This window comes from Cupressus sempervirens, chromosome 10, assembly GCF_028749045.1.
Source record: "Cupressus sempervirens isolate cs-2001-9-10 chromosome 10, ASM2874904v1, whole genome shotgun sequence".
NCBI classification, from domain to species: Eukaryota; Viridiplantae; Streptophyta; class Pinopsida; order Cupressales; family Cupressaceae; genus Cupressus; species Cupressus sempervirens.
Genome location: NC_143127.1, coordinates 131573201 through 131586311, shown reverse-complemented (window position 1 = coordinate 131586311; position 13111 = coordinate 131573201). Strand labels below are relative to the sequence as shown.

The following is a 13111-nucleotide window of genomic DNA, read 5'->3' as shown; positions in this document are numbered from 1 at the left end:
AGCTTTGGTGTTATTGTGTTACTTGTGTATATGTTTTTATGTTTTGTTTTGCTTCTTTCACAAGTTAACATTAGGTTCATATGGTTGAATATTTTAGGATTAGCTCTAATATGTGTTAATAAGTTAGTTAAAGGGTGGGCCTTTAACTAGGCACATTTCATAAGAGTGCAAAATATTTGTGGGTACCACTTCCCACCATGATTTTTCCCTCTGACCAAGGGTTTCCACAAAATACTAGTGTTATTGTGTTACTTGTGCAAATGGTTGAATGTTTTAGGGATTGGCTCTAGTATGTGTTAATAAATTGGTTAAAGTTTGAATATGATAGAATATTGATCACTCTCCCCCCCCTACCCTCCCCCCCAAGTTTTTCCCTCTGACCAAGGGTTTCCATGTGAAAATATTGTGTTATCTTGGACCTTATAATGCTAACAGGCAAAGCCCTTTCCACAACCTTTCCCATGCTTTTGTGTTCAAGAATAGGTTGTAGAACTATGATTTCAAATTTGAGCAGTACAAGTGTAGTCGACGGATTCAATAAAGTTTCATCATTTTTTGCCAGGAATAAGTTGACTAACCAAGTTGTACCCAAAAAGTTGACTTGTCCTTGCCATTTTTTATTGAAAATCGAATATTCAAGTCTCTTCTTCCTAGATTTGCAATTACAACCGATTCCAACATTCCAATAGTTAGGAAATTCAAATCCAAAGTTCAATTTCCTCATCTCATTTTCAAGTGCGCTCACTCTCCCTTATTTTCCCTTGCACTTCATTACATCAATAATATCATTTATACTTATCATATCACTCTAATTTCCTTGGGTACCTGAAACCCCCTTGGACATAGATCTTGCATTTGCACCCTTCCTCCTTTTCTTGTGTTAATCAGATTTTTCTCGAGGGTGGGTTTGTATTTTCAATGTATATCGTAAGATCTTAGTAAGTGATCTACATTGCTCGCAATTTTCTTGTATACATTTCAGTTGAGAACTAATTTCTCTCTTTGAAATTCAGGTACAAATTGCAACTATCATTATTTATGTTCATTTTATCTAAATAGCCTTAATTTAGTATAACACTAAAAAAAGACGATTTGTTTGTAACATATAACATATAATATTTACATCTCTTTGTTTGGTTTCTAATTAAAATACACCAAATGGTCAACCCTTTAATACATAGGACCAAGAAACTTGGTTCCCATTAAATACATACACATGGGCTCAAAGTCCACCGGGTAAGGTTATTTATGTGCTCTGTCTCAAGCACAAGACCTCAACTCAAGAGACATGTCAATAGGCCACAAATTTGTACAAGTAAAGCTTTCAAGGATATTCGAGTCCTAATGTAGAATAGTCTTTGGCCAACATACTCTTATATATATCTAGGAGCCCATTAAGCATTGAGAATGATGGGCAAAAGTACCACTGGGCATGATAGGTTGTATGCTAGACATCAGAACATATAACAATGTGGCTTACATTTAAATTGTCGAAATAAAAATTGAACAAATCCCATAATGAGGGAGGCACTTTAAATTGTTAGGAAAAGAACTTGCAAAGTGCAACATAAGCCAAAATATAACTGAACTATACAAGGGCGGTAAAAAATGCCACAACACATACAAAATTGATCAACCATATGGATATCCTTCAGTCCACATTGTTGTTTTCATATTGTCCACGAATAGATCCAGTCAATAATTGGATCAATATTGTCATGTCTAAGCTGGGAAAACAAATTCTTATTTTACACATCTGATATTTTTTGCAAATTCTTCAATATTTGGACCATTTCCCCAGGGACCAGAGCTTTCCAACATCTTTACCAGCCTAGAAACACCTTCAACTATCCCATCAGTGTTTATATTGCTCTTTTTAGGAAATGCAAACAAAATCTTGTTCACGTCTTCCTCTATATCAAGACTGAAAAGCTCCTCAAACACCTATCAACATAACTGCCAACTGTCAAAAGATGTGAGAGATGATTGAATATGCATCATAATACTTTAAAACAAATACCTTTTCCATTCTTGAAATGACCATCTTGTGAATTGTTGCTGACCGTGAAACCAAATTCAGAATGAAAATTCCTTCCATGCAAAGGGACTCTTTTGCATTTCTTAAGAATGATTCTTCCACAAAACTTGAATGTGGACAGCTCAAACCAGTGCTGCACACATTAATATAGATAAATAAGTAAGACTTAATAGAGAATCAACAAAGTAAATAGAAGAAACGCAACAAAAATTAAAAAATTATATTATAGCTTGTAATCTTTGAATACGGCGGCAGCTATATTTAATGCGTGGAGCCCTTCTCTCTGTCCTATATTTTACATTTATAATAATTTTTATGAATGCAAATTGAAATTGAACCAACTTTACAGTTTCGTTAACCACATATTAAGAACAATCACTTACCTTAAATCATCAGAGTCTACATCAATAATAAGAACATGCACACCTTTGCTATCTTCTATTTCCATATTGCTTTGATGTTTCATAGAACTTGTATGAATGTCAGCTATTGAGGTTTCTGCATTAGCTTGCGAAAACTCAGATTCTATAGAACTTGCGAGTAAAATGTCATGTGAGCCAGTAGATTTTGAAAATTTTGCTATTTCTTCAACCTTCTTCACTCCATCGCCTATATGCAGCTGTGTACCATTCACATTTAGTCATGTTATAAAACTTTCAAATCTAAATGCTGTTAAGTTTCTTGAAACAGTATATACTGTACCCCATCAGATCAAAAGGAATAAGATATTTGAAATAAATGAGCAACTGTATTCTACAAACAATAGGCTGAAAATAGATAGTCATTACAGTTCAAACTGTCACATATTTGAAACATATCTTGTCCAATCAATAGAAGAGTAGCCTTTTTCCCAGTGAGAGAGTGGTCAAGCCACCGTATTATTAACTCAGCATTAGCTCAAGTCAAAACACTGTAGAAAATATGATGGTAAAGGGGCCTGAAGGGAAGCAACTTGTGGTTTATGCATGCAGCACAATCTATGCTGTTCAATCCAGTCACAGAAATACTTGACATGGATTTGCCAATTGAAAGACAAAGCAGTCATGTAATGCAGACAACCGATAGTTAACCTTATCATGCAGGTAATATATTTTATGCCTATGCACCCTGCTGCTTGAAACAGAATTCCTCAAAGCATGATTTAATCAATCTTTCCACCAACCATCAAAGGAATGATGCTGGTGCTTGTTTGATGAGAATAACAATTTATTTAGCTAGTACTCTTGATCGAACCTCCATGCAAATAGACAAATGATGTTTTGTCTGATCGGGCACATAAATGACAAGGTGTAATATCCCCATTAAATAAAGACTCATATAATTAAAATATACATAAATAATAATTAAATAATTATAATAACATAATATTAATCATATTATAGTATTGCATAATATATTACTATTAAAATATGAGAATTCGATATTATTATATAAAATAATAAAACATTAATAATCATAATATAATGTGAATTGTATTAATGTTAATATTAATAAAATTATTAATAAAAAATAAAGACATAATAATAACTTAATATTAACAAATAATAGAATGAAAAGACACATCTTTTCGCATATCAAGGTATATTAAGAATATCAATCACCCAAAAACATATACATGAGGAAATATGATATATCAAATTGGATCTGCAAAAGCTAAATTGAATAATTTCAATTAAATTATGAAATATCGCAATAAGGGACATTACAATTGGTATCAGAGCTAGCATCCTGCCAGCCTGTTAATACATGAAGACGTTTAGTCTATGATGCCTGCAGATTCTAGACTTTGAGCTTGCTTTACTTTAAACAGTGATCATGCAATGAGTTGAAAGATGTAAAGAATTGTGATACACTCACAGGAACTAATTTATATGCAGCAGGGTTGTTGAGATTGATACAAGTCGGTTTAGTCTTCATCTAATGTGCTTGACAGGAATAGACAAATTTTAAACTTCATTGTGCTGCCTGCGTGTGCATTTATCTGACAGCCTGATAAGGTTATTTCTTGGCATGGAAACAGCAGTAGTAACCATAAACTAATCTTCTGCAGCAACATATTGATTATTTAATGTCTATATCAAAGCAATACTAAATGAACATGGATGCACTTTGTCAATTATCGTGGTCATTGGAAGAGACAAAACAGAGGAGCATGGCAGGCACGTGGTGACTTACAGCCAATGAGGACAAATTTTGAATACATTAATGTTTAATATTTTTCAGGCTGTAAATCGACGGCAAAACTAAAGCAGGCTACGATTAATAAAATAGTTCTGATAATGTTGTGAATCGTCTCTAGCAGATTTAAGAATAAAAACTTTTATTTCATTCAACCTGTGAGCGTTGCAAGCTGATGACACAAACGATGTCAGGCAGTTAGATTTAATGGTTTGAATGCAGTGAAGGGTCTACCTAATTGAAAGTTAGTTGCATGATTTAATGGTGTCGATTCACTTTAAAGAATGTCCAAAAATCTGTTTAAACATATGTTTGATGTGATATGGTGGTGACAGGGAAACTTTTAGCACTAACTACAAAAATGTGTGTGCATTGAAGAACAATGTCATGTTAACCAGCAAAACTCGATGGAGATACATATCTCTGGTCTGAATAGCAAATAAATGCTGAGAGCCCCTGTTAATACTCAGTTGATGGACTCAAAAGCTTGTGGATTGTGACGGCATGTATTTGTGTTACCAGAAATCATCAAAAAATAGAATATTATCAAAACGATCAAAAGGAGATAAAAGGGAAGGCAAATAAGCATATAAGAAAGAAGACAATAAAGAGTATCGTTAGCCTAAACTGCATATATGCTCTCTTCCTAAATACACTATCAGCCCAACCGGCCTATACAACTGGTAACTGGCAACAGTATACAGAGGCTATAGTATCAGTAAATAATTCCAGTTGCCTGCACCTCTTATAATCAGACATTGATATATCTATAACACCACGAGAGGACACTCTGTTGATAACACACGACTTATGTAACTCCAAGGTAGGTATATTATCCATTATAATAATTACAATTAACTCACTCAAATAATATCCATGCATGGTCCCATTATAAGTCTAAGCCAATGAATAGGTAGGGATACAATATGGGAAAGGCCTGTATAAATCCAGCCAATGGGTTATCTCCAGATTGGTAAAGAGTCAATGTCCCCAAATGCCTTGAGGACATGTCCAACAGAGGCTTAAGGGCTTGGATCCACAAAAAACTTGAGGGAGATCATTGAGTTTGGTTTCAAAGTGACCTATTGTATCTGATTATTCCTCCAAGCCAGAGTTATAATCGGAATAGCATGGATTTTCCTACCTTGCCATAGCTTAATTGTGATTTAAAGAAATTATTAGATTAAATAGAATACAATTATAATAAATCTATTTGTGTATAAATAGACAACTCACAGAATAGGTAGGGATACAATATGGGAAAGGCCTGTATAAATCCAGCCAACGGGTTATCTCCAAATTGGTAAAGGGTCAACGTCCCCAAATGCCTTGAGGACATGTCCAACAGAGGCTTAAGGGCTCGGATCCACAAAAACCTTGAGGGAGACCGGTGAGTTCAGTCTCAAAGCAACCTATTGTATCTGATTATTCCTCCATGCCAGAGTCATAATTGGAATAGCACGGATTTTCCTAGCTTGCCATAGCTTAATCGTGATTTAATTATATTATTAAATTAAATAGTATACAACTATAATAAATCTATTTGTATATAAATGGAAAACTCACAGAGGGGTGTCTAAGTAACTTGTTGCATCTCAGCATTCTCATAAACTGGAATGATAACCTTACCTAAAAGGGTAGCTGAGAGAGAGAGAGAAAAAAGGTGTATTCAGGGAGAGGCTAGTATAAATCCATCCAATCGGTTGTTCCAAGAAAAGATAGGATCAGCCTCCCCAAGTGCATTGCAGACACGTCCAAGAAAGGCTTAAGGGCTTCGATCTATTAAGCCTTGAGGGAAACCGTTGAGTTTGGTCCCTAAGCAATCTATATACATCCTAAGTGTTCTTCTCAACTAAGCATCCCACTGAGTACGCCACCTCATGTGGACGCGTAAACACCGCTATCAAGGCCAAGGGGGGCCAAAGTTTCCCTCTTGGACTTAGTATGGGATTAGCTTGGAGTAATTTGTCATGACTGACATTTTCTTTAAAATTTATATATACACACTAATGATCACTTGTGCTTGGAGGATTATATTGAAGAAGTAAATTTTGAAAATCTTTTCTTGACCCCAGCTTATTGCAAATTGTAAGACATTAATCAAGAATGCGTGCATTACATGTCTTCATCGTGTCTACTTCATGTCTTCATGCTTTCATGTGTCTACTCTGTGTTTTCATGCACTACATGTTTGCTTTGTGTATGCTTCGTGTTATCATGCATCCAATTATATGCTTTATATATTGGCTCTATGAGAAAATTTATGATCTTGCTTGAGGACAAGCAAAGGTTTAGGGGAGGACTGTGATATCCCCGTCAAAATAAGATTCATAGAATTAAAATATAGATAAATAATAAATTAATTAATTAATGATAATATAATATTAATCATATTATAGTATTGCATAATATATTAATATTAAAATGTGTAAATAAGATTCATAGAATTAAAATATTAGAAAAATTATAAATAAATAAAATAATGATAATATAATATTAATCATATTATAATATTGCATAATATATTAATATTAAAATGTGTGAATTTAATATCATTATATAAAATGATAAAACATTAATAATCATCATAGTAACACAAGGACGCATCCCGCGCTTTGTTCCCCACGTCTTGGAGATGGGGACACACCGAGGACTCAGGGACTTCGTTCCCCCATTCCCAACGGCACCACCAAATTCTGCCACCTCTGCCAAGCACCGAGGGGGGGGGATGCCCAGTGTTGACTATTTGCTGATTTGACTATTTATTTTCAATATTCGATGTTCCAATTCAATGTAATGTTCAAGTATTTACTCTTTTACATCTTTGTATCTTATATTGCAATACATCTTTTCATAACTAGCATTGTATAGTATATACAACTGTCCCCCCACCCCCCACCCTAGTCCCCTGCCACCATCCCCCTGCTATCACCAAATTAAGCCCCCTCTCTCCCCCCCGTCCCCTAGGGCAGTGCAACTATGATAATCACAATATAAAGTGCCCGTTAATGGGGTAGTTGAGGGATCATCCTCTTCATATAGGGCAAAGAACGTTAATTGGGTCCTACCAGATCCACAATGGATAAAGATTAATTTTGACGAGGCATCATAGGGAAATCTGGGCCCATCCGATATTGGAGCAGTCGCTAGAAGTGAAGATAGCAGTACTATTGCACTAGTGGCTAAGCGAGTTGCAAATGGAACCAACAATCAAGTGGAATGTTTTGTTGCCATTGAGGAAACTTTTCTTGGGCTCAAGTTGGGGGCTCAAAAAATACACATTGAAGGGGACTCGAAACTAGTAGTAAACAAGATAGCCAGGAGAATGATGGACACATGGTATTTGGAAAAATTCATCCAACAGGTCCATGATTTGTTGGAAAAAGTGGAGTTTAGAATCACTCATGTACCTAGGGAGGCTAATGCCCACACCTTGTCAAACATTGGGGTAAAAGGATCACTAAACAACAAATTCGAACTTTTTGAAGACTATAGGTATGCATCCCAATCGGATTTTGATCTATCAAATCATTGGTAGATCACAAGGTGGCGATTAGTAATGAAATGGAGGCTAGCTTGTATTGCAAATCGTGATGAAATGTGACTTTGGCATGTGTGAGTCCGCGGATGAAGTTCAAGTAATGATGGTGCGTAATTCGGAGCGGTGTCATTCTAGAGACTTTGAAGTTTTAGGCTTTATAGGAAGTCCTAATGCTTCACCTCTATGAGCATCACCTAGATCCAATGAGTGCTAAGTGTTCCATTTATTCTCATGAGAGATGAATTCATGTTGACTCACGAAACATGGGTTAATGAGTTTGACTCAAAAACTACTACTGCAGGAGCAGCTACAGAAATAATATTTTTTATTGTTTATCAGGGGTACTTATATGTTTTAGGGCATATTTTAATAGTTTTCTATCACTTAGTAAATAATTGATGTTTAGGGCACATTTTAATATTTTAGGGCAGAATTTGATGTTTTGTTAAAGGATTAAACAAAACATTTACGGGACTGGTGGTTGCCAAAAACAGTTTTAACTGTTTACCATTGTTTATATATTCTCTGCAAAGTCGATCGTTGGGAGAGGATTTTTTATTGGAAGAAGGCTGAGATATTGTGAAGATTATTTGTACTCTACCCTGAACAGATGAAATAAATAATATTATAGTGCTTTCTTACTACTTGGTTTTTATTTTGTTCACACTGCAAATTGATTAGGGATGCATATCATATCTATTGGTTTCTGAATAAAATAGTAGTAGCATTGTTTTTTTTTTGTGTAGAAGTTATTGTTGCAGAAAGCCAAACTCGCACAAGAATCTCTGGAAGTTAATTTGGGCAGTAATGCCTCTTGCTCGCATAAACACCATATGAAGTGGCCTGAGTGTGGTGAAGAGCGGGTAGGAGGAATGTACAGTATGTTCTCTGTGGTCATTTGCAAGACTGGGCTACAATTTGAAGAAATATGTGTTTGGTAAGGCAGCATCCCTATGTGCTTGCCATGAATGAACACATGTAATATGTAAGGTGTTGTTCATATTTGATGTTTTTTCCTATAATCTTCTCCAGTTTCTTCTTTCCGTCCAATTTTGAAGCTAGTATAGGCTTTATAATTGTTATCTCCTCATCATATTGGTATCAGAGAGAGACAAGGTCTTGTTGGGAAGTGTATGTCTACAGAAGAATCATAGGCTGAAGCTGAGGCTCACACCATGCCTCCGAAAAGTATGACTCCAGATGCCATCAAAAAGATGATGGAGGAACTTCTAGAAGAGAAGTTGAAGGAGTTCAAGAATGGTTCTAGTGACAAGGATAAAAAGAATGAGATGGAAGAAGATGCCAGTGAAGATGAAGAAGGAGAACAGCACCAGGATCCACCAATGGAATTGCCTGTAGATCAAAAGGCATTCGTTGATGCTTTAAAGTCAATAAGAGGGGATGTTGCTGACAAGCTACCTACATATGTGTAATGACCCTTACTATAAAGGCCACTGAAACCCTCAAACTGGACTTAGGAATTTTGTCAAACAGTTGGCATGTAACCGAATAAGGCTGCAATATTACTAATTGTTGTACAACAAAACCTCAATATATGATGCCAATAATGTATGAACAACAATTCCAGATTATAACACTACCAATCTAAGAGATAGATGACAATATAAAACTCAAATATGAAGTCCAATGCAATTCTGATTTTATGACAGCAAATAGAACTGATTACAATGAGACTGTCACAACTATGCACTTCTAACACATCTAGCTCTTGACAATGCAATGTTATGACATGAACAATAACCCAGTTCAGATTTGGAATGCAAATGACGAAACTTTTACAACAGTTATTAATGACTGGAAATAACTATTTATGCAATGACAGTGCTGACTGTTCTAATCCAAAACATGCAATATTTTGGCAATCAAAACTTCAGTTTGTGCACCTGGAATAGCTCCAATTTTGCCGGATATGAATGCTGAATTAATGCCACACGAAGACCTCACAATCTGCCCCAAACCAACTCACAAAATTGCTGCTGCTGCCTAACTGACAGGGCCGTACAGGTACGGCCTGGTACGGCTGCTAGATAAAAATATTGCAGCGTTTTTTGTCACTCCAAAAGCAATAAATCTGGGCGCCTAGGGTTGCTGAATAACCCCTTAAAATATGAAATTCATCCGTCAAGCCAATTAGGAGTTATGAGCAAAAACGTGGGTCCAAACCCTGGACTGGCAGTCTGAAAATAATGCACAACTATGTCTACAAACCCTGTTAATCAATCCACAAATGCTAGGGCACAACTGAAACCCTTATTCCAACCAAAGTAAACCCTTATAACTGAATCTCAATGAAGTCCAAATGAGATGGCTGAATTACCAACTCCTCAAATGCAACAATTCAGGTGATATTTCACACCCTCAAAGTCGCCAATCCAAGGGAGTGATTCGTTCCCAAAGATCAAATAATTTGCAGACCCAAGAGACTACAAATTTGCTCCATAATGGAAGAAGTAGAAGAAATCTCAAATCCAAGCATGTCCAAAATGAGAGGCCCAGCCCTCTATTTATTCACTTTTCTAAGAAGTTGCTAGAACTTCTAGAAACATCCTTTATAAAATCTCATTATAATGCACTTTTTCTAGAACTTCTAGAAACATCCTTTATAAAATCTCATTATAATGCACTTTTTATAATAAAGTAATTTTATAAAATAAAAAGTGCAACTCAACTTAAAATTATAACATGTAGGCCCCAATAACACATAATAATAAAATATAACCTCTTAACACTTCTTCAAGAGCAAGATATGACCATCTAATCCGCAGAATTGACTCTCTCTCCACACCATTTGCCTACGAGAGTTTGGAATAGGCAAAATCATGATCAATGTCATGTCGAACTAAAGAGGGGACATTATAATATGGAGGTAGTCTCAATAGTGAGGAAGTGATTGAATGAATTGAAGCAATCACCAATCACTTTGAGTTGAATGAAGTTCCAAAGAATGATAGGGTAAGGATTGGAAAAGGAAAACTGAGAGGATCTGCTCTGTCATGGTGGAATTATATCCAAGGAGAAAGGATACAGAATAATAAAAGTACGATTTCTTCATGGGAAGTAATGAAGGCACAATTTCTGCCTGCAGATCATGAAGTGCAATTGTTCAAAAAGCTACAAAGCTTGAGGCAACGAGAGATGGACGTGAATACCTATACTGAGGAGTTCCATAGGTTAACTTTTAGGGCAAAGAAATAAGAGGAGGAACCAGAAAGAGTGGCCAGATATTTAAATGGTCTGAGAATGAACATACAGGAGGAGATCAGCCTCTTGGCCCCAGATACATTGGGGAAGTGTTTTCAACTTGCTCTTGAAGTTAAGAGAAGTTGAAGAGGAAGGGTGATCAGCAACAAGGAGGGAGAAGTGAAAGGAATGACCGAGGCAAAGGAAACTTCAACAATAGAGGACAAGGCCAGAGGTCCCAAGGCGAGTCTAACCCTAAGGAGCAAGCGGGTGACTCAAGTAGCAGAAGAGGCTACGGTGGAAGGGGATCTAATGGAGGAAGGTGGATCAGGTAGAGGATCCAGGTTCTTAGGAATGAAGTGCTACAGTTGTGGTCAGATAGGGCACCCAAAATATAAGTGTCCAGAAAGGGCATCTACTTCTCAAAATGGTGAAAGGAGAGTCACTTATGTGCAGGAAGATAATGTGAGTATGAACTCACCAGAAGTTCAGTTGATGACAGAGGCTTAGGGAGAAAGTCTCATGTTAAGGACACTTCTTAAGGAACTGCTGAAAGAAGATACCACTCAAAGGAGGGCTCTTTTTCGAGTTCAATGCAAGGTGAAAGGTAAGTTGTGCAAAGTAATAATTGATTCAGGTTCCACAGATAACATCATTTCACTTGAAGCTGTAAACAAATTTAAGTTAGAGAAACTTCCACATTCTTGTCTATACAAGGTCAGTTGGTTGAACAAAGGGCAACAAGAAGTTGTGAACGAGCAAGCTTGGGTAGAGTTTAGTATAGGGGAATATAAGGATAAAATATTGTGTGATATCTTGCCCATGGATGCTTGCCACCTCTTGCTGGGAAGACCTTGGCAATTCAATAGGAAGGCACGCCATGATGGTGAGGAAAATTCTTATAGCTTCCAAAAGGATGGAGTAACATACAGATTGAATTCTGAAGGAGAAGAAAAAGGGGTTGGTCAAGTTGGACCTAGTGTGTTGATGGTGGGTGACAAAGAGTTCATTAATACTCTTGAAGAAGATGGAATAGGCTTTGCAATGGTGCTGAAGCCTAAGGAAGATAGGAAGAAGGAACGTAGAACAATAGGCCCAAAAGAAGTTGAAGAGTTGTTGAACCAGTACAAGGAAATCATTGCTGAGGTAATGCCTGAGTCTCTGCCACCAATAAGAGACATAAGTCACCAGATTGATCTTATTCCTGGAGCAATGCTACCCAACAAGGCAACATATAAGATGACACTGCAACAAAATGAAGAGATTGCTAGGCAAATACAAGAGTTGCTTGACAAGGGGTTGATAAGGAAAAGTCTTAGCCAATGTGTTGTAACCTCGGTTCTTGCTCCAAAAAAAGATGGTAAGTGGCGGTTGTGTACTGATTCTAGGGCCATTAATAGGATAACTATAAGATATAGATTTTCTATTCCTAGAATAGAAGATTTGTTGGATTGTTTGGGGGGAGCTTCATATTTTTCCAAAATAGATCTCAAAAGTGGGTATCATCAGATAAGGATACGAGAGGGGGATGAATGGAAGACAGCCTTTAAAACTAATGAAGGTTTATATGAATGGCTGGTTATGCCATTTGGTTTATCTAATGCTCGTAGTACATTTATGCGACTAATGAATGAAGTTTTGCACGACTTCATTGGGAAGTTTGTTGTTGTCTACCTTGATGACATTTTGGTGTATAGCAAGAATAAAGAAGAGCATCTGCAACATTTGAAGATGGTTTTTCAAAGGCTACAAGAACAAAAGTTGAAGATAAACTTGGAGAAGTGTGACTTTTTGAAACAAGAGTTGGTGTATCTTGGATTTGTGATATCCAAGGGAGATCTGAAAATGGATCCATCTAAAGTGGAGGCCATCATTAATTGGCCAACACCAAGGGTTGTTGGAGAGGTTCGAAGTTTCCATGGTTTGGCCACATTCTATAGGAAGTTCATAAGAAACTTCAGCAACATTTGTGCACCAGTTTTAGACACCATCAAAGGAGGAGGTAAAATGAAGTTTGAATGGAATAATGCAGCAAATAAGAGTTTTGAGGAACTCAAACAAAAGGTAGCCAAGTATCCTGTTCTTGTTTTACCAGATTTTAATAAAGTTTTTACAATAGAATGTGATGCTACTAGCTATGCAATAGGGGCTGT

The 13111-nt window shown here is 36.5% G+C and overlaps 1 protein-coding gene across 2 annotated transcripts in view; it reads right to left on the bottom strand.

Annotated features, from left to right (window-relative positions):
- Positions 1-1568: 1568 nt before the first annotated feature.
- Positions 1569-13111, bottom strand: part of LOC149532963 (S-adenosyl-L-methionine-dependent methyltransferases superfamily protein) — a 152169-nt gene continuing 140626 nt past the window's right edge. The window contains exons 14-16 of one of the 2 annotated variants that reach the window (XM_089803209.1): positions 2422-2657; positions 2021-2171; positions 1569-1944 (exon numbers count right to left, since the gene is read on the bottom strand). In XM_089803209.1, the coding sequence (XP_089659335.1) occupies positions 1744-1944; positions 2021-2171; positions 2422-2657 (588 nt within the window). In that variant the 3' untranslated portion in view covers positions 1569-1743. Of the gene's footprint in view, positions 1964-2020; positions 2172-2421; positions 2658-13111 lie in introns of both variants that reach the window. The other variant, XM_089803210.1, reaches the window with a different exon arrangement.